The following is a 24,145-nucleotide window of genomic DNA, read 5'->3' on the forward strand; positions in this document are numbered from 1 at the left end:
TGCCCTGGTGGCGCAGTGGTTGAGAGTCCGCCTGCCGATGCAGGGGACACGGGTTCGTGCCCCGGTCCGGGAAGATCCTACATGCCGCGGAGCGGCTGGGCCCGTGAGCCATGGCCGCTGAGCCTGCGCGTCCGGAGCCTGTGCTCCGCAGCGGGAGAGGCCACAACAGTGAGAGGCCCGCGTACCGCAAAAAAAAAAAAAAAAAATGCTCCTCTCTGCCGTCTTTTTGTGACTGTGAAACGTCCACGACGATTCATTCTCACCCTTCCTCCCTGTTCCTGCTCTGCCCGCTCCTTCCTCTGCAGCCTTGCTTTTGAAATAAGACAGTGTCTGCCTTGTTCTCCTCATGCTTCTCTACCCGTTGCGTGAAAATGGGTCAGTCGAGGGCCCCGGCCCACGCCTTAGCTAAAGACAGACAGTAGGCGCTCTTGAACCCTTGTCTCCTAACCCCTCTTCGGGTTGATGACCTGAAGCACTTGTTCCTTGCGTTGCTCAGTGGGTTAGGCTTTGATGTCAGGCAGGCTGAGTTTGAGTTTTGTTTCTTCCACTCCTGAGTTCGTCACTGTCCCTGTGTGAGAGTTAAATGTAATCATGCACTTGAGCACTCAGCCTGTCTGTCCCATTAAGCACCTGGTAAGTGCTGGCTCTCGTCCTGTCCTGTGAGTCACTCTTGATTGTTTCCTCTGACCACTCCCTCTTGGGAACGTCTCTGGACCAGAGACCCCAGGGGCATCTGTGACACCCTGTCATTCTCCCAGGCGTGCAGGCTCAGCAAGTTCTGTTGTTTCCAGCCCCCGTCCTGTCCCCTCCACCCACAGTGCCAGTCGGCTGGTCTGTGTTCCCATGACCTCACTTCCATCCGACCTTCACTTGAACTAATTCAGCACTGTCTCTGAGAGTGGCCCCTTTCACTCCACTTTCTACCCTGGGGCTGGAGTAAAATGATCTGTATCCCTCAACCGACTTCCCACTGGTTACGCCAGAGGAGCTGGGTCAGGCTCGTCTTTGTATGCTCCACCCTAGTTCAGCACGGGCACATAGTAGGTGCTCAGAAAATGTTAGAGCAAGCATATTCATCAAAACCGAACGAAAAGAGAACGTAACTACTGCGGTTTTTCCTAATAAGAGAGCCCTAAGGAATTTCTTTAAATTGTTTTGCAGAAATATCATGCCTTAGTTCTAAGTGATTGTTTTTATCTTGTTTTTTAAAACCTTCATTCTGTCAGTATTTCTGTCCTGTCTTAGGTCTTTCACAGTCTTCTCAAGGCCCATGCAATGGAAGCCCGAGCAATTGTCAGGCAGGCGATGGCTATTTTGACTCCAGCGGTGCCTGCCCGAATGGAGGATGGGCACCAGATGCTGACGCACTGGACGAGGAAGATCATCGTGGAGGAGGGGCACACTGTCCCCCAGCTGGTTCACATTTTGCATTTGATAGCGCAGCACTTCAAGGTGTGTAGGAAATACTGCAGATTGATGGCGATTGCTTCAGAGCAAATACCCTGTCGGGCATTTGCTCTGAAGTTTCACCTGTCTTCGTTTTCTGCAATAATAAGGTGGTCATACATCTTTCAGTAAAGGTAATTCTGATCCATTGGTTAGTATGGGTATGTGTATGGCCTTATCAACATGGAAATTGCTGTAGTTTAGAGAATGTGTCCCTGGTATAAGCTTTCTGCTAAGATGGCATTTTTCTTGTAAGTACAGTTGACCTTCGAACAACAAGGGTTTGAACTGTGTGGGTCTACTTACATGCAGATATTTTTCAATAAACGTACTACGGTATTACATGCTCTGTGCTTGGTTGAATCCGTAGATGTGGGACTACGGATGGAGAGGGCCAACTGTAAAGTTTATGCTTGCGTTTATGACTCTGTCAGGGGTGGGCACCACTGACCCCTGTGTTGTTCAAGGGTCAGCTGTACTCAGTTGTCCACGAATACAGATGAGTTGTTATTCTAAGGTGGGAGGTAGTTGTCATTAACTCTAGATTTTGGTAACTTGGCTTGAAGGTGTTGCTGGCACCTCCTTCTCTATAACCAGATCACCCCCTTTGTTGGATTTATTTATATGTAGATATTTCCTGTAGATGTTTGGGTAAAAGAGAAGGGATTGAATTAAAAGCTAATTCTTCTACAGCCAGCTCTTTTAGAGTTGGGAATTTGCCTCTTGGCATGGCTAATTTGTATGACATCAAGTCTGAAGTTTAACACACGTGACTAGACTTGCCTACCTAAAGATAATTCGGTGTTCAGCGTTTTTTAAAGATGGTCCTAAAAGGCTGAAACACGCTCTTATGTTGGGACTCAGTAGGGGGGAGGGGGAGTGGCAAACACACATACAAAAAGTGATGAGAATTTCTTTGCTAAAGTTACGGTTCAGAGTTCTTGGGCAGGAGGTTGGGCTGTGTGTGTTGGGGCTGAGGTGGGTTACGTGGGCATGCGTGCGGGGCGGCACGCAGTGTCCCTGGCGTGACCTGGCCCGCGCCTGCAGGTGTACTACCCGGTGCGGCACCACCTGGTGCAGCACATGGTCAGCGCCATGCAGAGGCTGGGCTTCACGCCCAGCGTCACCATCGAGCAGAGGCGGCTGGCCGTGGACCTGTCCGAAGTCGTCATCAAGTGGGAGCTGCAGAGGATCAAGGACCAGCAGGTAGGGCGTCAGCCCCTCGAGTCTTCCCTGACTGTTCTTTATGCCTCTCCCTGGAGAACAGTCAGGAAGGTCAAGTGTGTGTGTGTTTCTTTAAGCCGGATGCAGACATGGACCCAAATACAAGTGGAGAAGGAGTCAACTCTGTCTCATCTTCCATTAAAAGAGGCCTGTCGGTGGACTCTGCACAGGAAGTGAAGCGCTTCAGGACGGCGACGGGAGCCATCAGCGCAGTAAGAGCACATGCACAGGCTGCGAGCGCCGCCTTTTACGGGTTCATTTATCCAACAAACTTTGAATGTGGGCCGAGTGCCCGGCGCCACGCCAGCAGGACAGCTGGGAAAGGCTGCGCCCACAGCTAGAAACCCCACGATGTCCCACATTGCTGCCTTCCTGGAGCTTGGGCCCTTTCAGTCTCACGCACGTGACCCCATACTTGCTCCACGGCTACTTTGCTTGTCCTTCTTCTGCGGAGACCATGCCCACCAGTGGTGTCCCTGACGTCCAGGGTGGGGTCTGCCCCGGGGAGGAGGGCCGCATGCAGTTAGTGGGCTGCGCTGTTGAGAACTCTCTTCCCGCTGTCTCCAGGTGTTTGGGCGGAGCCAGTCTCTGCCGGGTGCGGACTCCCTCCTTGCCAAGCCCATTGATAAGCAGCACACGGACACCGTGGTGAACTTCCTCATCCGCGTGGCCTGTCAGGTGTGGTATCTGCGTGTCTCAGGTTAGGGATCCTTCCGAACAAAGGCTGCTTGATAGGCTCCAGTGAGTTTGATTGTCTGTGATGGTTTGGTCAAAAAAGAAATAGACAAACCAGGGTCTGAGAGCTAGTTTTGTCCCTTTCATTCCAAATTCCGTTTATTTTGTGACTTGCTAATATCTGAAATCTGCCTGTGTTTTATAATACGATTTAAAAAAACATTTCTTTTTTTAGTGGTGATGAAGTAATGGTATAGCTTATAATAGCATCTTGGTGTTGGGGAAACATGGCAGTTCAGTGATCTTGGGCAGATCACTTGACTTTCGAGTTATCTGTGTCAATGATGACCCAATCTACATAAGTTATGGACAACATTAGTAATTCAGCTGCTTTATAACTTGCATTTATCATTCAAATCAGTAATATATTTTCATGGAGTTGTTGGGAATCAATTCCTGAAACTTCATTTTTATATTTCAAAAAAGCTTGTAACTGAAATTTCCCTTACAAAGCAGTTTTTATAATTATTAAAAAATAGTATATCTTGCAACACTATTGAGGATCTCCAAGTACTGAAAACAGTCTTCTAAACGCTTCAACCGGTCCTTTCCTGTGTGCTGCAGCGTGCTGGGCACGGCCTGGGAGGCCCAGCTGATGGATTAATCGCACAAATGAGTGCAGATCACCACTGACCCACTGTGAGGGAGGAGGGAGTGTCCCCAGGGGGAGCAGAGACAGCTGGGTTGAAGCAAGGTTGAGTCAGAGAGGAGAGGAGGTGGAGCGCTGGGGTGGGAGGGCGCGGGGCAGCAGCTGGCGAGAGGCCTGTGAACACGTGTGCTGGGAAACTCGGGCTTGAACGTGAGTGAACTTCCAGGTTAACGACAACACCAGCACTGCGGGGTCTCCTGGGGAGGTGCTGTCCCGCCGGTGTGTCACTCTCCTGAAGACAGCCTTGCGACCAGACATGTGGTCCAAGTCGGAGCTCAAACTCCAGTGGTTCGACAAGCTGCTAATGAGCGTGGTAGGTGCGAGGGCCCAGGCACGGGCGGGCCACCAACCCCAATCTCCTTGCCCGCGGCTGGTCATGGCCCCTTTCGCCTCTTCCCCTGGCCACTGGCTGATGAGGAGGGAGTTTCATTCGCTGAAAATGGCTCTAAATCTTCAGCTCTTACCTCCACCCCAGGGAGAGTTGGGAGTTTTGAAAACAGAATAGTTCTCTTGCCTTTCACAGATTAATTTCTTAAACCCACCTACCTGCTGGCATGGAACAAACATTTTTAGTTGACTTATGCAACCACCTTTAATTTAAGTTGAATTTTTAAAATAGATTGAATGATGGACATAGCACTGTATAGTCAGGTAATTAGAGATAGCCCCAGATGGCTGATTATTTGTTGGATTTTTTGGTTGTTTTTGTTTCTGTAAAAACCACGATTCTGTAATTTTCTGGAGGTTGCAGAAGCTGTTCTCTTGCCTTATCCATTTCATTACCAGGATACAGTTCAGTTTATCTAGTTCTGTGGTGAAATTTGAAAGCTTTTGGTCTCAGGATGATCATACCTACTGTAAGCATTTGTTGTTTTGTGCTGCAAAGATTAGCATCATTGCTCAAGTTTTTTGAAGGGTTACACAGGTTAACCTGTGTTATGGAAACAGTAATAGGCCCCCTGAGTCTGCAGCACATGCTTGCTGCTTAACTTATTTGCAGATTTCTTTCCTCTTTTTCTCTTTGAAAGGTCAAATTATTTTCCTATCAAATGTAGTCACCATTGAATCAAGCTCAGCCCCTTCACAGGCTGACGTTTTCTGAGGGCGATGGGTCTGCTCACACTGACTTCCTGCCTTTCCCCATGATCTGCCTCACAGCAGTGCACACACACGGTGTACCTGCAGGGCATGTGTGTGCGTCAGCCACAGACACGTGTTGTGAGGCCAAACTTAAATCCTTACTGTAAAACTTGTACTCTATTTTCTATTTTACTCTTTTGGTTTTTTTTTCTTTCTTTCTTTTTTAATGCTGACAATCTCTTCGGTTGATTTCATGATACACAGTTTCAAAGATACTTCCTTTTGGAAGGATATATGTATTTTAACTAAAAACATGAGAAAAAAGCAAAATCCATTGCAATAGTTGCCTTTTTAAACCAGATTTTAGTGATTTTCAAAATTTTAGTACTAAATATTGAATATTAATATCTTTCATGAGCTTAAGAGAAGTTTGACTAAATATTTAAAGCAAACTTATTAAAAGGAAGATTATGAAACCCTACTGTGTTAATAAAATATGGTGGTCATTTATATATCTAATGTGTTTATTCTTCAGTGGTTGTTTATTTCATTTCCAAGTACTTATTGACACGTGTAGTTTTAATTTCGCTTGGTTTCTGTTTGTAATTCGCTGTACTGTTTATCTCATCTGTGTGTGGCCTGTGTTCTCCGTTCCAGGAGCAGCCCAATCAAGTGAACTATGGAAACATATGCACAGGGTTGGAAGTGCTGAGCTTCTTGCTGACAGTGCTGCAGTCCCCAGCCATCCTGAGCAGCTTCAAACCCCTGCAGCGTGGAATCGCAGCCTGCATGACGTGCGGAAACACCAAAGTGTTACGAGCCGTCCACAGCCTTCTTTCACGCCTCATGAGTATTTTCCCAACGGAGCCAAGTATGTGACCTTTGCTGTTGGCACCTTTCTTTCTTTCCAAGTGGATGGGTGGGCGCAGAGCTTGTTAGCTGAGAATGCTCTTCCTCCTGTTACTATAGTGAGCATTTTATTATTCTGCTTTTCTTTGTACCTTTAAACTTTCTTTAAAAGAAGTTGAGGGCTTCCCTGGTGGCGCAGTGGCTGAGAGTCCGCCTGCTGATGCAGGGGACGCGGATTCGTGTCCCGGTCCGGGAGGATCCCACATGCCGCGGAGTGGATGGGCCCGTGAGCCATGGCCGCTGAGCCTGCGCGTCCGGAGCCTGTGCTCCGCGGCGGGAGAGGCCACAACAGTGAGAGGCCCGCGTACCGCAAAAAAAAAAAAAAAAAAAGAAGTTGACATAAAAACTTCATGGTAGCAGTCTGCATTAGCAGTTTTGTGTCTGCCTTGGAAATACAGTTTTCTTCATCAGCTGAACATACCATTTCCATATGGTATTTAAAGGAAGCTAGGTTAAAATATGTTGTCAGTTGTTGAACAGCTTACAAGATAGAATTTTGGCTTCTCATATGTAAGTGTATTTAGGGTATTCAGGCGAGGCTTGGTGGCATGAAAGGTGGTTACTGAGCTCTGTAAACTGGGAACCACGCGTCCTGCGGTGAGAGGTGCCTGTGTCAGTCACTGCAGGTCCCAGACAGCCAAGCTCAATGCTAGCCTGAGGAGAGTTAGCGTCCCAGAGCCTGGCCGGGCCCGCGAGCCGGACCCCAGAGCCCAGGTTCCCACTACTGTTTCAGGCACTTCGAGCGTGGCCTCCAAGTACGAGGAGCTGGAGTGCCTCTACGCGGCGGTGGGCAAAGTCATCTATGAGGGACTCACCAACTACGAGAAGGCCACCAGCGCCAACCCCTCCCAGCTCTTTGGTGAGCGTGTGTCCATCGTGGTTTTCCCAGCGTGGTCCAGCTGTGCACTGGATGAGCTTTTCCTTCTGGGGCCGAGGGGCGCTGACCCCTTGCAGGCGAAAATCTTCTTATGAGTTACAGTCGGCTCTCTGTACATTTTACATGGTTCCTTCGTGTCCGCAGCCCCTTGTACACAGATTCAGCTGACCCCGGATCGTGTGGCACTGTAGTATTTACTAGTGAAAAAAAGCTATGCGTAATGGGCTCATGCAGTTCAGACCTGTGTGGTTTAAGGGTCACCTGTAATGTTGACATTTGGGGTTAACCTGTACTTTTGTCAGAAATGGCACATTTTTGTCTAGCACATTTTTTTAATGTTTTGAGTTGTACGTTTTTGTGAATTACTCAATTTTTTTAAGACCTTTCTCAAAAAACACCTGTCACTCTCTACCTTTCAGGGACCCTGATGATCCTCAAGTCTGCCTGCAGCAACAACCCGAGCTACATCGACAGGCTGATCTCGGTCTTCATGCGCTCCCTGCAGAAGATGGTCCGAGAGCACCTGAGCCCGCAGGCCGCCTCGGGCAGCACGGAAGCAACCTCAGGTGACAGGCTCGGCCCCGTGTTCTTCCCTGAGGCTTCAACACCTAAACGTGCCGGCTGTGATTAGATTCTAAAGCCAACACGAATGTCTGTTGTTTTTATGCAGTTCAGTATCATTTGCTCTTCACAAAGAGGTTCTGAGCATTTCATTTACAACCATAAAAAGAGTCACTTTTAAAATGAACTGCTTTTAAAGATTGTGAATGTCAGAATGAAGAAATTTGAGCAACATTCATCACTAGATGAGAGTTATCTAACAATTTTGCTATAAAACAGAGATTGCTATTATCAGAACTATTATTTCTGAAGAAGAATTAAGTCACTGGTTCCAGATCTGAGCTGTGAGCTTCAGGAATCGGCGATGAATGTTGGTGTGCGGCAGGGAGCTGCGGTTGTCACTCTGCCAGTTGCCCCTCGGAGCACCAGTGCCATGCATGTGACTTCAGGGCTTGGCTGTATGCGGGGTTTCCTGCAGTGGTCCCACCAGCTCCATCATCCCTTCCCCTGTGAGGAGGCTCTTATAGGGCCCCCCTGGCAAGGCGGGGTAGTCAGAAAGCCATGAGGCACTTCAAATCCCAGAGCTCTAGTTGCAGAAGATACTTTGGGGAGGAAATGGGCAGAATCCGGAGTGCCTTGCAGTGCGGGTGGTTGGTTGCCTGCTCAGGCGAGTTGGTAGAGATCGTTGGGCTCTTTCTCCGCTTGAGCAGGAACCAGTGAGCTGGTGATGCTGAGTCTGGAGCTGGTGAAGACGCGCCTAGCTGTGATGAGCATGGAGATGAGGAAGAACTTCATCCAGGCCATCCTGACCTCCCTCATTGAGAAATCCCCCGATGCCAAAATGCTCCGGGCCGTGGTTAAAATTGTGGAAGAATGGGTTAAAAATAATTCCCCGATGGCAGCCAATCAGGTGAGCTGCGAAGAGGGGCTGTGCTCTGGCCAGGTGATCTTCCTGTGTGTGTAAAAGGGAATTCAGGTGTCGCATTCTAAGCTCTTCTGCAAGTTCTCAAACAAAACATTTTTTTCTCCAGTGTTTGCGTTCACCGAATCTTCCCTTACGGTGGATTTTTCTCACTGTGCTTAACAGATTTTAAACAGAAATTTGGAATAACTGGTCACTTATCTTATAAGGTTTTACTTCTGTTAAAATGTTAAATGAACCTTACTTGTTAGTCTTCTATGGTGGTGAAGTTAAGCCAAAAATAATAATGATGGGGGATTATTATTTGATTTAGTAAGATGCTTTCAAACTTCTGATTTGTTTTTTAGTTTAGTTGCTTTTATGTTGGCACCTGTCTTGATCTTAAGCATCCGAAGAACCATTTAGAAACAGCCTTGTCTTATCTTACCTGACAAGATCGTAAGAGCTTAAAAATTGGTAGAGCATATGGCTGAAATACTTGGGAGCATGTCTTTTTTCAAACAGAAATAATTGACCTTTTCTTTTAAAAAAACAAATTTGTACAGACACCTACACTCCGGGAGAAGTCTATTTTGCTTGTGAAAATGATGACCTACATCGAAAAGCGTTTTCCAGAAGACCTCGAACTAAATGCACAGTTTTTAGACCTTGTTAACTACGTCTACAGGTAATCACAGCAATTAATCAAATGTTGCTCGTGTCAGTCCCCGGCCTGCCCTCTGACTAGCCAGTAATGTGACTTTTTAATCCTCTCATTATATCTAAATTTTAAATGTTCATTTAAATCACATAACATACTTTGGCATCATTAATGAGCCTTTTTGCTCAAATGCTGCATCAGCCCAGGACGATTTGGAACACACTCTTGGCCTTCATGGAGGCTTTTCGGAAAGCTGGTGTCCACTTGTTCACTGCTCGTTTGCTTACGGCCTGAGGGTCCCCCGTCCTGCGTAGCTCTGCTATCTCGGTGTCGTTCCTTGGATTGCAGGGATGAGACGCTTTCTGGCAGCGAGCTGACTGCGAAACTTGAGCCTGCCTTTCTCTCTGGGCTGCGCTGCGCCCAGCCACTCATCAGGGCCAAGTTTTTCGAGGTTTTCGACAACTCTATGAAGCGTCGCGTCTACGAGCGCCTGCTCTACGTGACCTGCTCCCAGAACTGGGAGGCCATGGGGAGCCACTTCTGGATCAAGCAGTGCATTGAGGTAGGACGGACCCAGCTCATGGTCCGTGTGGGGGGCCTGGGGCCGGGTGTCCACACACGCAAAGACAGATTAGACATCTCTACCACAAGACCGCTTTAATCTCTAGTAGGAAGGGAAAAGGCTTAAAGCAGGAAGGGTAGAGCAGCCAGGCCAGACCAGCCTGACAACGCTGTGGGCTCTGACCCCTTAGTGCAAGAGGCCAGGGTGCTGGAGATGAGGCTCTGCGTGAACAGTCAGGCTGTTTCAGTGGACAGCAGTTCAGATGGTCTCTGATGTTGTTCACGGGATTGTAGTCAAACTTCTGGCTTCATTCTTTGGATTAATCACCAACAAACATACTGCATCAGGCCACCTAGGTTTTCCGAAGCAGGTTACCGATGCTGTGCAAATAGGTTACCAGACCACTTTGTCTAATGAGACAAGGTTGTGAAATTCTCTTTGAGGGAAAAGAAGGGAATCGTGGCCCTGGGTTTCAGTGAGAGCTTGTTGGCGTGTTTCCTTTGGTGCTGAGTGTACGTTTTCTTAGTGCTGTAAATAGCAGTATCTGGAACTTCACAAATGGCAACACAGTGGGCAGAGTTCCCTGATTTATTCTTCATTCTTTCACGAGACTACCGATTGCTATTAGGTGCCAAGCCCTGGGGTAGGAAGTGACAAAGACGAAAAAGACATTGGACCATGTAGAGGACAGGGCAGGCTGAAGGGCGCAGCTAGGAACCTGCTGTCCTGCCTCCTTCGTCCTGTGTGTCTGGTCCATCGCCAGGTGTTACCAGTTCAAGGCCACTCGCTTTTCTCCCTCCCCTCTCTGGCTCACGAAGATGACAGGAATGGTGTCCTTAGTGTTCACCCACCTTCTCTCCTGCCCGCCACAGTTCTTACTGTTGCAAACTTGTTCTGATAGAGTAAAGCAGACTGTGTCGCTCCTTGCCTTTGTACCCAGCACAAGACCCCACCTCCAGGATACCGTCTCGCTGGCCCCTCTCCAGCCCTGTGCTGCCCCTCTGCCCCCGCTCGTTAGTCTCCAGCCTCCCTGGCCTCCCGGGTTCTCACACATGCCACGTTCCTGACACCCACGCTGAACTGAAGCAGGCGCCCTTGTATCCTCTGTCGCCTGCCCATCCCCTGGGCTGCGTCATCACGATGAGCGTGTGTGTGTGTTATGTGTTGATGTTGGTCTCGTCCTTCCCTCTGACACTCCAGCCTCACCGGGCGGGGGCACTGTCTCTGTGAAGTTGACAAACGAATCTCCAGGGCCTCACACAGTACATAGTGGGTGTTCAGTAAGAATGCAAGAGTGGCTGGGTCGGGGGTGGTGTGAGCCGGGTCGGGGCTTCGGGGAATAGTCTCGGGGGTGTTGCGTGCACGTGGGGACTGTTACCTCATGGGTGCCCCGCTAGGGAGCTCACACCATCCCCTGCGGACTGTGCGGAGCCCCTGGCGGTGTCGGGAGCGGGTGCCGAGGTCAGCTTGTGGAATAAGATGAGTTTGAGAAGAGTAAGTCGAGATGAGTTAGGAAGCTGTGTCTGGGCAGGAGGTGACGGCTGCCTGGCTGTTCAGGAGGTGATACTGGCAGGACCCGGTGAGGTGGGTGGGAGACGAGAGAGACGGGAAAATGGGCGGATGGAGCAACAGCAGCTGCACTCCTGCCTGGGTGACGCCTCTGAGAGGAAAGGGGAGGAGTCCTGTCTGGTAGGGAGAGAGATGCCCAGTTTACGCCTAGACACAGAGTCAGGGGTACCTGAGTGGGGACGCTGGGAGAGAGGGCCAGACTCCTTTCGAAGCTGGAGGGTGTAGAGCGAACTGGGGACTGGGGTCATCAGCATGTGCTGGTCGAGGCAACTCGGGGTTAATGGGGTCCACACGCCAGAGCACCAGGCGTGCATCCCAGGTTTGTCTTCTCTCCCGCAAACCCCCTCCAGCTCCTCTTGGCTGTATGTGAGAAGAGCACGCCCATCGGGACCAGCTGCCAGGGCGCCATGCTCCCGTCCATCACCAACGTCATCAACCTGGCCGATAGCCACGACCGCGCAGCCTTCGCCATGGTCACACACGTCAAGCAGGAGCCCCGGGAGCGGGAGAACAGCGAGTCCAAGGAGGAGGTAACGCCCAGCGCACAGTGCCACCGTTCCACCGCGGGGCTCCCATCCCTGTTGGAGAATTTTGTATCAGCCTTAGAATATTTTTAGGGCAAGAGCAATGTGTTAAAACCTGTCTCTGCCTGAAAGCTCTGAACGTGGTACTGTGTTCAGTACTTATATTTTCCTATTTTTAATGTGGAGGTATAATTGACATACATCCTGTTAGTCTCAGGTGTACAGTGTAACGATGTGGCATTTGTATATACTGCGAAACGATCGTCACAGTAAGTCTGGTCAACATCCATCGCCACACATAGTTACAGAAGTGTTTCCTTGTGAGGAGGACTTTTAAGACCTACTCTCTGGGCAACTTTCAAATACGCAGTACAGCATTGTTAACTGCAGTCCCCATGCTGTACGTTACATCCCTAGGACTTCTTTATCTTATAACTGGAAGTTCGTACCTTTTGACTCCTTGACCCATTCCACCTGCCTGCCACCCTCTGCCTTTGGCAACCTCCAGTCTGTTCTCTGTATTTAGGAGCTTGTGTGTGTGTATTTAGATTCTACACATAAAATTGAAATCATATGATTGATTTCAGTTAGCATAATGCCCTCAAGGCCTATCCATGTTGTCGCAAATGGCAAGGTTTCATTCATTTTTATGACTGAATAATATCCATGCATCTGTTGATGGACACTTGGTTATTTCCATTCAGTTAGATGTTTTTAAAGGCAGAATTGATAAGCACCTTGTCTCATCATTAAATTTTGAGAGAGATCACTTTGTCATGGGCTGTGCTGCTGAGCAAAGGGTATTTTACTCTTTGGTAATTGTTCTCCCCAAGTCAGGAGTAGCCCGTGTTGTATTACAAAGCACTGCTCCAGGAAGTGACGCTGTCATGAAGGAACTGTGGCTCTAGCTGGCTCCGCGGTCCACCTACTGTGAACCTCCTGTGTCTCTACCCAGTCCTGGCAGGGGCGGCTGTGGAGCCCAGACCCGACCGGCAGGGCAGAGCCTTGGTCCTGCTGACTGTCAGTACCCCGTGTGGAGTGGCTGACACCACGCAGGGTGTTGGTCTGTAAGCTGTTTCCTTTAGGGTGTTGGCCCCTGGAAGCTCAGTCTGCCTGCAGTGTTGGGTGTTAGAAGACAGCCAGTCAGTGTTGAAGGAGGAGGGTACCCTCTTTGCTTTAAAAGGGGTAGTTGGTACCCTCTTCTGTATGTGAGGCATCCACTTATTTTATTTACAAATAAAAATTTTCTTCACTTAGTTGCTAAGCACTAGGTCATTTGGTGATAGAACCGTTTTCTCTTTCTGTTGTCCTCCCGTGTGAAATAAGTTGCCAGCTTTGAAGTGATTCTTCTGCATTTTCAGGGCGCGCACCAAATGGCCACTAGCGTGACTTAGAGCCTAGTCCGATGATTGGACTTTTGACTGTGACTTCTCAGAAAATTCAGAGGGAAATAAGGTTCATTCTTTTGGGGGGATGTGTTGTGTAAAACACCATGCCAGCAAGGTTCTGTGCATTGGCCTGACAGTATTATTAATCTGAATGAGCAAGACAGCCAGGCAGCTATGTTGCATTTTATTTATTTATTTTTGGCTGCATTGGGTCTTCGTTGCTGCGCGCGGGCTTTCTCTAGTTGCAGCGAGTGGGGGCTACTCTTTGTTGCGGGTTGCAGGCTTCTCACTGCGGTGGCTTCTCTTGCTGTGGAGCACAGGCTCTAGGTGTGTGGGCTTCAGTAGTTGTGGCGCACGGGCTTAGTTGCTCCGCGGCATGTGGGATCTTCCCGGACCAGGGGTCGAACCCATGTCCCCTGAATTGGCAGATGGATTCTTAACTACTGCGCCACCAGGGAAATCCCTAAAGTTGTAATTTCTTTTTAACTTTGCTTTCCATAATCCACATACGAAAGCAAAATGGTGACATTTTTATAGTGTCATGTAAGAAAGAGAGCTAGGTCTGTTCTAGTTTAATCTGCTTGTTTTTTATTTTAGAATTCAAGATTATTTAATCATAAACTTCCAAGAAACTAAAATTTTATTTACCAAAAGTGTAACAAGAAGTTTACAGGAGTTGTGATTGTTGATTTTCTTCAGTTGACCTTTTGGTTTTACATGTTTGTTTCTGTTTTTTAGGATGTGGAGATAGATATTGAACTAGCTCCTGGAGATCAGACCAGCACGCCCAAAACCAAAGAACTTTCGGAAAAGGACATTGGAAACCAGCTGCATATGTTAACCAACAGACACGACAAATTTCTTGATACGCTCCGGGAAGTGAAGGTGTGTGCAAATTTGGGGGGATAGTTGTGGTTCTCCCCCTGCCCCTGAACATTTTGAACAGTCCATGAACCCATGGACTCCCCCATTCACTGCTCGAGGTGATCGTTTCTATAGCCAGGTCTGTGGATACTCGTGGCCATTGAGTACTTTGGCCTCTGCCACGCTGACTTGGAGCAAGGAGGCACCTGGCGCCCTGACCGGGGTGAGGGGAGCAGCCACATGAGGTCAGCCAGGCTCGTTTCATCATGGCCTTCCTCACTGGGCAGCCTGAGTAGCAAGTAGGAGTATTTTCCACTTAAATGTTTTCTTCCATTTTCCTTGGAATATTTGTATCCTTGGGTTTTGCATTTTTAATAGAGATGTGGGTATGAGAGTGAATTCCCTTCTTGACCTGTCGTTGGGTAAAAAGGACAACGTGATTGTGACGTGTGTGTCTCCGTCTTGGGCAGCAGGGCCCATGGAGGGACGGCAAGTGTGTGCCTGAGCCCCTCAGCGCCGGCTTCTTGATGCCACATGGGGAGCTGGGCTTCAAGCAGCCAGAAACGTGGCTGTTTATAAGAAATTCATACTTCAAAAACCACGGAGCTGTGGACAAAATCAAACGCATCTGTGGATTTGATATACCCTCTGGGCCCCTGGTTTCCAACTCCGACCCCATTTGTGGGGTGTTCCGGTTCAGCCCTGTGCGTTCCAGGCACCTCTCCCACTCTTGCCTGCTGTCAGTTGCAGAGACTCTGAACTTTCATGGTTCTTGATTTGTTCTTCGGAATTACACCTGTTGGCAAATAGCTTAGCTCGTATGTGTATGCTTCTCCTGTTTCCTCTTCATGTCTTCAGTAGCCTCTGCTTTGATGGCGCCTGTGTGCCTCTCGTTTGCACTTTAAGCATCAGCATTGTGTTCGTACTTCTCGGGCCTGGTGGAATCAGGAATACGAAATGCCCTTGGAAGTTAAAAATGTAGGTGTGTCACTGGTGAGCCCCTTACCCAGGTCCTGGCTCAGCTGCTAAGCACACCGGGGATCTGTGGTGCTCAGAATCTGTGTTTCACTGTGACATGACGTTTGTTCAGGTCTTTGAAAGTTTGGAAGTGGAGGAGCGTGTGGTAAGGTGGGGCAGTAACGTTTCCTGACCCGGGGACGTGTGGGGCAGCCGCATGGCAGGGGTTTCAGCACCAGCCCTTGCCCGCTACACCGGTCTTTCCTCTCTGCAGACTGGAGCCCTGCTCAGCGCTTTCGTCCAGCTGTGCCACATCTCCACCACGCTGGCCGAAAAGACGTGGGTCCAGCTTTTCCCCAGATTGTGGAAAATCCTGTCTGACAGACAGCAGCATGTGAGTCTATTTTTTCAGTCCTCTTTTGAAAAATATAGTTTTAGCTTTTGATAGGTATTTGATTAAGTTTCAAAGGCTGAGGAAACTAGTATTCTCCAAGAGTGAATTATCAAAAATATCCCAGATGCTGAGTGAGAGAGTAAAGACGGGCTGATTTTTGCACGAGACCCAGGTCAACCTGCTCTTGGGTTTCAGGCTCTGGCGGGCGAGATCAGCCCATTCCTGTGCAGCGGCAGCCACCAGGTGCAGCGGGACTGCCAGCCCAGCGCTCTCAACTGCTTTGTGGAGGCCATGTCCCAGTGTGTCCCTCCCATCCCCATCCGGCCCTGCGTGCTCAAGTACCTGGGGAAGACCCACAACCTCTGGTTCCGCTCCACCTTGATGCTCGAGCACCAGGCCTTTGAGAAAGGGCTGAGCCTGCAGATTAAGCCCAAGCAAACGACCGAGTTTTATGAGCAGGAGAGCATCACTCCGCCTCAGCAGGTGAGGCCCCGCCTTGCTTTGCTGGTCACGTCTTCCTTGCTGGTGACTTCGTGGTCCCAGCAAACATCTCCCCAGTGATTTTAAATTAGGTACCGTGAAGTTGCTTTGTTGGGGCAGGGGGAAGGCAGTTGTCATGAGCACTCAGAAACTGGGACCTGTGTTTCAGGAGATTCTGGATTCCCTCGCTGAGCTTTACTCTCTGTTACAAGAGGAAGACATGTGGGCGGGCTTGTGGCAGAAGCGTTGCAAGTACTCGGAGACAGCGACGGCCATCGCCTATGAGCAGCACGGGTTCTTCGAGCAGGTAGTGCCGTCGGGCGGGACGTCCAGGTCGCATGGGTGGTGAAAGGCGTTTATAGTGGTTCTTCAGTATGTCCTCCAGTCAGTTCGTGTCTAAATAAGATATTTACTGTTTTCTTTGAAGCATTTGTTTATCCACATAAAGACTCTTAGATTAAAGTCTCAATTTCAGAGAAACATACGTATGTGACGTGAACACTTTTAAAGCTCAGTCCTGACTCATTACTGCTAGTTGCTAATGTGGATGCTTCTTATCTACAGTCATTGATCCTGTTGGAAGTAGTAGGTAGATTGTGATCAGTGTGAGATTTTAATCCTCGTGCCTGTCCTTTCACTGTAGTGTGGGTCACTGTCGCAGGTATGGTCGCAGCCGCGTGTAGGACACTGAGCCACAGAAACTCCAGAGGCAGAGGCACGGGCTGTGGCCCCTGCTCTCATATCTGACGGATGGGAAAATGAACGCAGGGTCTGGGCAGTCTCCCTCCCGCTCCTTCCGTTGTATGTGGGGAATTGTGCGCCTTCTCCTCCACTCTCTTCTATTCTCTGAATGGAGAATTCTGGGTGTTGGGTGACCTTAGAGAAGAGCAGCGAGACACCCCTGGGTCTGTGATGCAACTTGCCCTAAATAATTGAGCAATGGCCATGTAAAAGTTTCTAGTTAAACCGCAGTTTGAAAGCAGTTTAACTTTTTTAGGCACAAGAATCATATGAAAAGGCAATGGATAAAGCCAAGAAAGAACATGAGAGGAGTAATGCCTCCCCTGCTATTTTCCCGGAATACCAGCTTTGGGAGGACCACTGGATTCGGTAAGCTGAACAGTGACGTGTTCAAGAATCAGTTAAGGAAACCAGTGAGAATCTCTGAAATTTTCTCATAATGAGTGTTTTTAAGAGGGAACTTTGCTGCTTTCTTTATGGCCCCGTGAAGAAAAGAACAAACAAAAACCTATAAATAGCTTTTAAAGTCTTGAGTAATTGAGAGTGTGTTGGAGAAACAGTGAATGACTCCTGCTCTCCACAGGCTCCGGAGCTCTGAGCTCTGTGCTGCAGGGGCTGCGGTTCTTGCTGCTCCAGGGGCACGCATAGTTTACTGCCCTGGGGCACCTCAGCATCCCGCAGAAGCCCACCCTTCTCTGTTTGGGGGAAACACTTTTTCCTTTCGGTGGAATGGAAGTGACTTAAAATCCCATCTGTGGGTGTGGTCACTGAGCTTTGGCCCTGGATCCCTGGTCTCTAGGTGCTCCAAGGAGCTGAACCAGTGGGAAGCCTTGACGGAGTACGGCCAGTCCAAAGGTCACATTAACCCTTACCTGGTCCTGGAGTGTGCTTGGCGGGTGTCCAACTGGACCGCCATGAAGGAGGCGCTGGTGCAGGTGAGACCCCACCCCTCCCTGCCCACCCCGTGACTCGTCCATGCTCAGGTCACAGTCTCCACAGCTGAGTGGGGCCCTGTTGCCAAAGCTGTGAGTCTCTGGAGGTTTCCCTTCACTCACAGCAAGCTGGGCATTTTGACAGATGAAAGAGAGCGCTTGGAAAGCAAGAGTTATTTTGGGTTATCACGAACATCTTTCCTGAGTTTGAGTTAAATTATAACTTAAGTATTAGTTCATTATTGAGTTACTTACAAAAAGTATCAGGTGGAGACCTTGGATTCTCTGAGAAAACAGTAATGTCTGGAGAAATTTGGAAAAACAGAGGCAATTGTACAGGTGGACTTGGTTTGGCAGAAGCTCTGCAGCAGTGAGTACAGCAAAGGTGAATTGTACAAGCCCAGGGCCTGGCACAGTAGCTGCTGTTAGTAAGTTTGTTACATGAAAACAGTATCACGTTCAAAGCATGTCTTGCGTTACGGAAGTGGTAATTGTGCGGTGTAAGTGAACGTGAGCCGTCAATGTGGTTGAGCGCTGCATTTTCAAAAATTAAACTCCGTCCAGAGGAGTTCGGTGCAAGACGGGAGAGCAGGCACAGCCGGTAATGTGGTTGAGCGCTGCATTTTCAAAAATTAAACTCCGTCCAGAGGAGTTCGGTGCAAGACGGGAGAGCAGGCACAGCCGGTAATGTGGTTGAGCGCTGCATTTTCAAAAATTAAACTCCGTCCAGAGGAGTTCGGTGCAAGACGGGAGAGCAGGCACAGCCGGTAATGTGGTTGAGCGCTGCATTTTCAAAAATTAAACTCCGTCCAGAGGAGTTCGGTGCAAGACGGGAGAGCAGGCACAGCCGGTAATGTGGTTGAGCGCTGCATTTTCAAAAATTAAACTCCGTCCAGAGGAGTTCGGTGCATGACGGGAGAGCAGGCACAGCCGTCAATGTGGTTGAGCGCTGCATTTTCAAAAATTAAACTCCGTCCAGAGGAGTTCGGTGCATGACGGGAGAGCAGGCACAGAGGTACAGTTTCCTTTCTCACACTGGGAAGCCTGTGTCAGGGCATCAGAAGTTATGGTGTCAGACAGTGCAGCTGTGTTGTCTGAACCCCACGTCGTCGTCGTCGTCGTCATCGTCATCATCGTCATCATCACTGTCACCACCATCATCACCATCATCGAAGCCTTGAGTGGTCTGTGAAAGCAGCTATTCTTGTTGCTCTTTGTTTTTTCCTGCATCTGTACCCTTCTGTGATTTTCTCCCTTGGCCCCTTTTCTTTGCTGCTGCTCCTCGGTTTTTGACCTTTTCTATGTGGTGTCAGTGTTATGGGGTTTAGGGGTTTACACTATTGTCCTGTTCTCACCTTCCCCCTTTACCTAGTAAGGGTTTATTTACAGTCACACCAATGATTCTCCTTCCTTAGTATGGAGATTCAAAAGCACATTGAAATTATAGGCCACTTTGTTTGAAAGGATTAACCTAAAATTTTAACTTGTATTGTGGATACCATGCTTATTTTGTTACTTCTGCTGCTTTTAAACAAAATGCAAAAGATCGAAGAACTGAAGTAGTCACAAGCTGTTAACTCCAGAGTGGCTACAGAGCCCAGGGTCTGGGCTCTCAGGATGGGACCTGGGAAATGGCTCACCTGATATAGGGAGCTGGTGTTACTCTGAGAAATAACCAATCACTTATGTAGGTAAACAGAAATAAATATTTTGCTGACAGGTTGCATTTACAGTTGATTGTTCTTTATTCTGATAAACATTCTCCTTTATTTTATCTCGGTGTAAAAATATTTATATTATAAATAAGTATTTATAGCTCACTCTAATGGTTTCTTTTTCTCCTTTCCAAGGTTTCACTTAGCAGGATATGGGCAGTATCATACGGTCCATAGGTCTGACAAATGAACTTCTTCTTTCACAAATTCTTGATCACTTTCCCAAAATTTTAAAGCACTTACTGGTTAGAAAAGGCTCAAAGTATATTAATAAGCACTCTGGGTAATCTGCAGTAAATTAATTCCAAATGGTCTTGATAGTACTAACTTATTTACTCATTTACCAGTATTTAAAAGAAAAAAAATCAAATTACCTTTCTTTTTCCTCCTGGGTCTTGCGATTATGGGGCTGCTTGTAGTAGTTCATTTCTTGGTTTGATTTAATAAATGGGGTAATTTTTTTCAGTGGAGGAGAAATTAGAAGACAGGCCTTTGTTCTTAATGTTACAGAGGGCAGGTGTGATTGACAAAAGTCTGTCTTAAATAGTGTTTAAGTCCAGAAAATGTAAGATTTTAGGTGTAATTTTAGAGGATCATGTAGGAAGCAGATGTGTTTACAAGGTTGTCTCCCTGAATTTCTTTATCACCGGATTACTGAGAACTAAGAGGGGCCATCGATGTGACTCTGCTGTGAAAAAGTCAGATGTCAGAAAACAAGGCCAGGTGTTATGTCAGCGCATTATTATTACCATCACTGCTCTTACATCGTTTGTACAGAGAGCAGCATGGGACTAGGACGTGTGTAATTTCTATGGTTACTTCCCAAAGGTGCTTCACAATGAATGTCTCATTGATCTTGTTACAGCAAGTCCTATAAAATTCTTTTAAGAATATCTCTATATTCTTTCATTTTTTTTATACACAAAGAGATTATTTTTGAAAAGAGTTTAATTTTTTAATTTACATTTTTAAAAATGCTCTGTAAAAGGCTGATAAAATGCAATGAGTTCTAATGCCTTCTTTAGAAAGTGGTGGGCAAACACAGGTGCTTTCCTGGGCACACCTGGATCCTCTACCTGGGCTTAGGGCCAGTGGGAGGAAACGTGATGGCTCTGGGCTCTGTCCACTTCATCAGAACTGATAACCAAGATATGAGAAATCTGGGGGAAAGTTTATAGTAGATAATAAAGTGCGGCTTTTAAATGACAGTAAAATTTATGAATGTTCACTCATATTCTTATAAGCCTGAATCGCTGCCTTCAGCTTCCTTATATAATGAGGAACAAGTTAGATTAGTTTCCCAGGATAACAGTGTGAATTGGAAACAATTCAAAATTATACTGATATTTCTCAGAGAGGAGATGAGCACATATTTAATCCTTTGAAAATTCACTGGCTGACTTTGTACGTTATTCATCTGGTCCGTCATAATGGTGTTGATCGGTTTCCCCTTTCTGGAACTACTAGTGACCTTAAAGCAAGGAGTCTGTGGCACCTCCATAGATAGAGAGATTGGCCACTCATTGGTATTCGGCAAAGGAGAGTGTCCAGAAAAAATCTAAAGCATGATGACGTCTCTAAAGAAAATGAGTATCTATTTATAGCTTAATTTCTGTTTATTGCTTTGCAAACTGGCTACCAAAAAATTGACTTTACTTTCTGACTCTTCCCACTGAGAGGAAGTATACCCATTGTTTCCTATGTGATATTCTTCCATAACCAGGTAGAAGTAAGTTGTCCAAAGGAGATGGCGTGGAAGGTCAACATGTACCGTGGATACCTGGCTATCTGCCACCCTGAGGAGCAGCAGCTCAGCTTCATCGAGCGCCTGGTGGAAATGGCCAGCAGCTTGGCCATCCGCGAGTGGCGGCGGCTGCCCCATGTGGTGTCCCACGTGCACACACCTCTTCTCCAGGTGGGTCCCTCATAGCAGAGCTCCTCCTGTCCAGGCTTAGGTCCATAAGCTGAGCTGGACGGGAGAGGAAACTCCTTCCACTTGTCGTTTCCCATTTAAACTCATCCTCGGTGAAAGGAAGGCCAGAGTCAAAATGGAGAGGACTAAAATGTTGCGTCTCATTTTTGGTGCTTCCAAGGGATTTAAGTGACAGAAGCCGTCCCACAGGAGTGATCTTGATGATTTTCATTTTTGCTTTAGGAATATTCTTTAATGCCCACTGTACCACCATCAGTGTGATGCCACTGTTCAGTCTGAAAAGGTCTCTCCTCCTCTTGAGACTCTTAAGACTGCGGTGAAATAGGCTGTGCCTTGGCTTCTTCCTTTGTATATCGTCTTCACCATTTCTGACAATTTGTTCAGCCACACTAGCCACCATTCAGTGGCTCAGATCTAAAGGGTCTCTCCCCACGGCGCCTTGTGCACACTGCCCTTCTCCATGGAACATGCTTCTTCCCATCCTCCCAGCCCCAGTGCGCGCACGCACACACACACACACACACACACACACACACACACACACGAAGGGCTGGGTCAGCTCTTGGCTTCTTTTATCTGGCACCTGGCATGGAGCAGCTCCCAGTGTTATTGAATGAGTAAAACTATAGGCAGAATGGTCATACTTTTTTCCTCTTGAAAGAGTAGTTTTGAGACTTAAACTGCTATGTTGATTTTTATAGTGTAGTTTTTTATAGATTTTTTAAATGATATAGTTATTTATTAATATACTTAGATTATTTTGTCATTGTCATAGTGAACCACAAGTTCATTGAAGCAATTAATCGCTTTGTTTTGATATTTTTCCTTTTTGTATCTATTATTTTTGGCTTTTTCTCAAGGTGTGCACTAAGGTAGTGTTATTTTGCAGGTATATAACATCTCTAATCTAGGTTATTAAGATATTCTAAAGCCTTTATTTAAAGTGGACTTTTTCTTCCACATCCTCTAAAAGTGCAAAGATGGGTTGCATGTCGTAGCTGTTAGGAAAAAAGTTATCGCATGAACATAGGAAAAAGTTGCCAATGCAAGAAATATTGAGAATGACTGAGTATTATTATGGATGAATGACTAAGTATTACTATGAATAACACAGTTGTGAATAAATAGAAATTATTGTGTGGTTATATATTCAAAGTACAGAATATAAAATGCAGTATTTCAGACAATCTTGATTCAGGAATTTTGGAAGTGAAATTAAAGGCAGTTTCTCTTCCACTGCTGTGGTCACGGTTGATACTCAGTTATTTGTTGATTAGTTTGGTTATAAAGCTGACTGCATTTAGAGAGATGACTTCCTCCCCCAAGTAGCACTATCAACCAGCATAGCTGAGAAATCTTATAGAAAACAAAGACATAAGAATGATTTTATGGAAACGATTCAGTTTGATCATTCAGTAACTATTAATTTTAGGGTCTGAGGAGTTTGAGGAGGTAGAAAGGATGAGCTCAGAGAAGTGTTTATTTTTAAAAAATGTAAGTACCTTTTTTCGAAACGTATAAACGTTAAAACAATGCCTAATTTTTTGAAATATTTATCATGTTTTAATAAGTTATAAAATAATGTATTTCGAACTACAGCTTGTGTCTGTCCCCCCTCCTCCTCAACTACCACCCCTCAAAAAAATCACTGAGGGGAAAAGTTTTGGTGCTTTTGCACAGCAACATTCCTGTCTAACTGACTCCAGGACCCCAGACTTATGATAGGGATTTTAGATGGTGCGTCTACCCCTTTGGCCTACTGAAAACACCAGTACTGGGCTCCTGGATCAGCCACTAGTCAGGAAGAAACACAGAGTCTGAGCGCTGTTGCAGAGGGAGTGACTCTGCTGTCATGTTGTCCAGAAGAGCAGCATAAGGGCCTCTGAAGTTTTACTTCTTCATAGCAGCAATGGGCACAACGGGGGAAATTGTTAAAACCAACCTTTCACAACTCTGAAATTTAAAGATTTGCAGTAATCCAGGGAGCATTTAAGAAAAAAGCTGTATTTCAGTAAGAATAGCAAGGTTTGTGGCATTTAACTGTCCTGTTCCCATTACCCCTCTCCCCAGCTCTGCCTTGAAAGCCAACGGCTTCCAACCATAGTAGCTGTGAAAACCAGCCTAGCAGCCACCAGTGGAAGACAGTACAGATTTAGAGACCCCCCCCCAAAAAAGAACCCAGCCCCAGAATGCTGGCACTGTTTAACCAGCACTACAGCTCCTAGAAAAACCCTATTCACAGGGTTTGTCTCTATTTGACCTGACTCAGAGCTCGCTCAGTGGAGAAAGTCATATGTGAGAGCGTTTGTCAAAAATAGTCCCTGGCAGTTGTTTAATATCACAGCTGCCTGAGGTAGCAACACCAGTCCCAGGAAAGGGAAGATTAGAGAATGAGATGTCTTTATATATTGTGAAAAGCTTTAACGTATTCCTGGGAATCTAGAAGACCACATACACATACATCCTGTGCACACATGCTCAGGAGAGACTTGAGAAGATCCTAAGCTTTCACCTCTGGCTGACCTTGGGGCTCTGTATAAGTGGGAAGTAAAGGCTGAGGCAGAATTGAAGATTGCTTGACTGAGGGATGAGGGCATGCTGCAAAAGGCGCACAGAGCCTTATCATTTCAGGTCTTTACGGAAATCTCTGTCTAATCATTTGCTGACCAGTAAGCTAACTGAGCAGAGACTCTAGTGGTTACATTCTACAAAGACTGCAGACTTAATAGAAGTAGTTCAGGAATTTTTTTTTTTTTTTTTGCGGTACGTGGACCTCTCACTATCGTGGCCTCCCCCGTTGCGGAGCACAGGCTGCGGACGCGCAGGCTCAGTGGCCATGGCTCACGGGCCCAGCTGCTCCACGGCATGTGGAATCTTCCCGGACCGGGGCACGAACCTGCGTCCCCTGCATCGGCAGGCGGACTCCCAACCACTGCACCGCCAGGGAAGCCCAGTTCAGGAATATTTGAAAAAGTTTTATCTGACCTGTAAGCACATGAAAAAAATGCTCAACATCATTAGTCATTAGGCAAACGCAAATCAT

At 47.2% G+C, this 24,145-nt stretch overlaps 1 protein-coding gene across 13 annotated transcripts in view; it reads left to right on the forward strand.

Annotated features, from left to right (window-relative positions):
- TRRAP (transformation/transcription domain associated protein) overlaps window positions 1-24,145 on the forward strand; it is a 107,666-nt gene that overhangs the window by 57,123 nt on the left and 26,398 nt on the right. For all 13 annotated transcript variants that reach the window (XM_024745414.1, XM_024745405.1, XM_024745412.1 and 10 more), the window contains 19 exons: window positions 1,246-1,452; window positions 2,494-2,652; window positions 2,748-2,882; window positions 3,238-3,348; window positions 4,221-4,367; window positions 5,792-6,005; window positions 6,777-6,902; window positions 7,340-7,486; window positions 8,192-8,391; window positions 8,949-9,070; window positions 9,392-9,605; window positions 11,525-11,704; window positions 13,825-13,971; window positions 15,182-15,301; window positions 15,497-15,784; window positions 15,951-16,088; window positions 16,779-16,891; window positions 17,322-17,457; window positions 20,893-21,084. In XM_024745414.1, coding sequence (XP_024601182.1) covers window positions 1,246-1,452; window positions 2,494-2,652; window positions 2,748-2,882; window positions 3,238-3,348; window positions 4,221-4,367; window positions 5,792-6,005; window positions 6,777-6,902; window positions 7,340-7,486; window positions 8,192-8,391; window positions 8,949-9,070; window positions 9,392-9,605; window positions 11,525-11,704; window positions 13,825-13,971; window positions 15,182-15,301; window positions 15,497-15,784; window positions 15,951-16,088; window positions 16,779-16,891; window positions 17,322-17,457; window positions 20,893-21,084 — 3,096 coding nt within the window. The remainder of the gene's footprint in view (window positions 1-1,245; window positions 1,453-2,493; window positions 2,653-2,747; window positions 2,883-3,237; window positions 3,349-4,220; window positions 4,368-5,791; window positions 6,006-6,776; window positions 6,903-7,339; window positions 7,487-8,191; window positions 8,392-8,948; window positions 9,071-9,391; window positions 9,606-11,524; window positions 11,705-13,824; window positions 13,972-15,181; window positions 15,302-15,496; window positions 15,785-15,950; window positions 16,089-16,778; window positions 16,892-17,321; window positions 17,458-20,892; window positions 21,085-24,145) is intronic.

Source organism: Neophocaena asiaeorientalis, unplaced genomic scaffold (genome assembly GCF_003031525.2).
Source record: "Neophocaena asiaeorientalis asiaeorientalis breed wild unplaced genomic scaffold, Neophocaena_asiaeorientalis_V1.1 scaffold461, whole genome shotgun sequence".
NCBI lineage: Eukaryota > Metazoa > Chordata > Mammalia > Artiodactyla > Phocoenidae > Neophocaena > Neophocaena asiaeorientalis.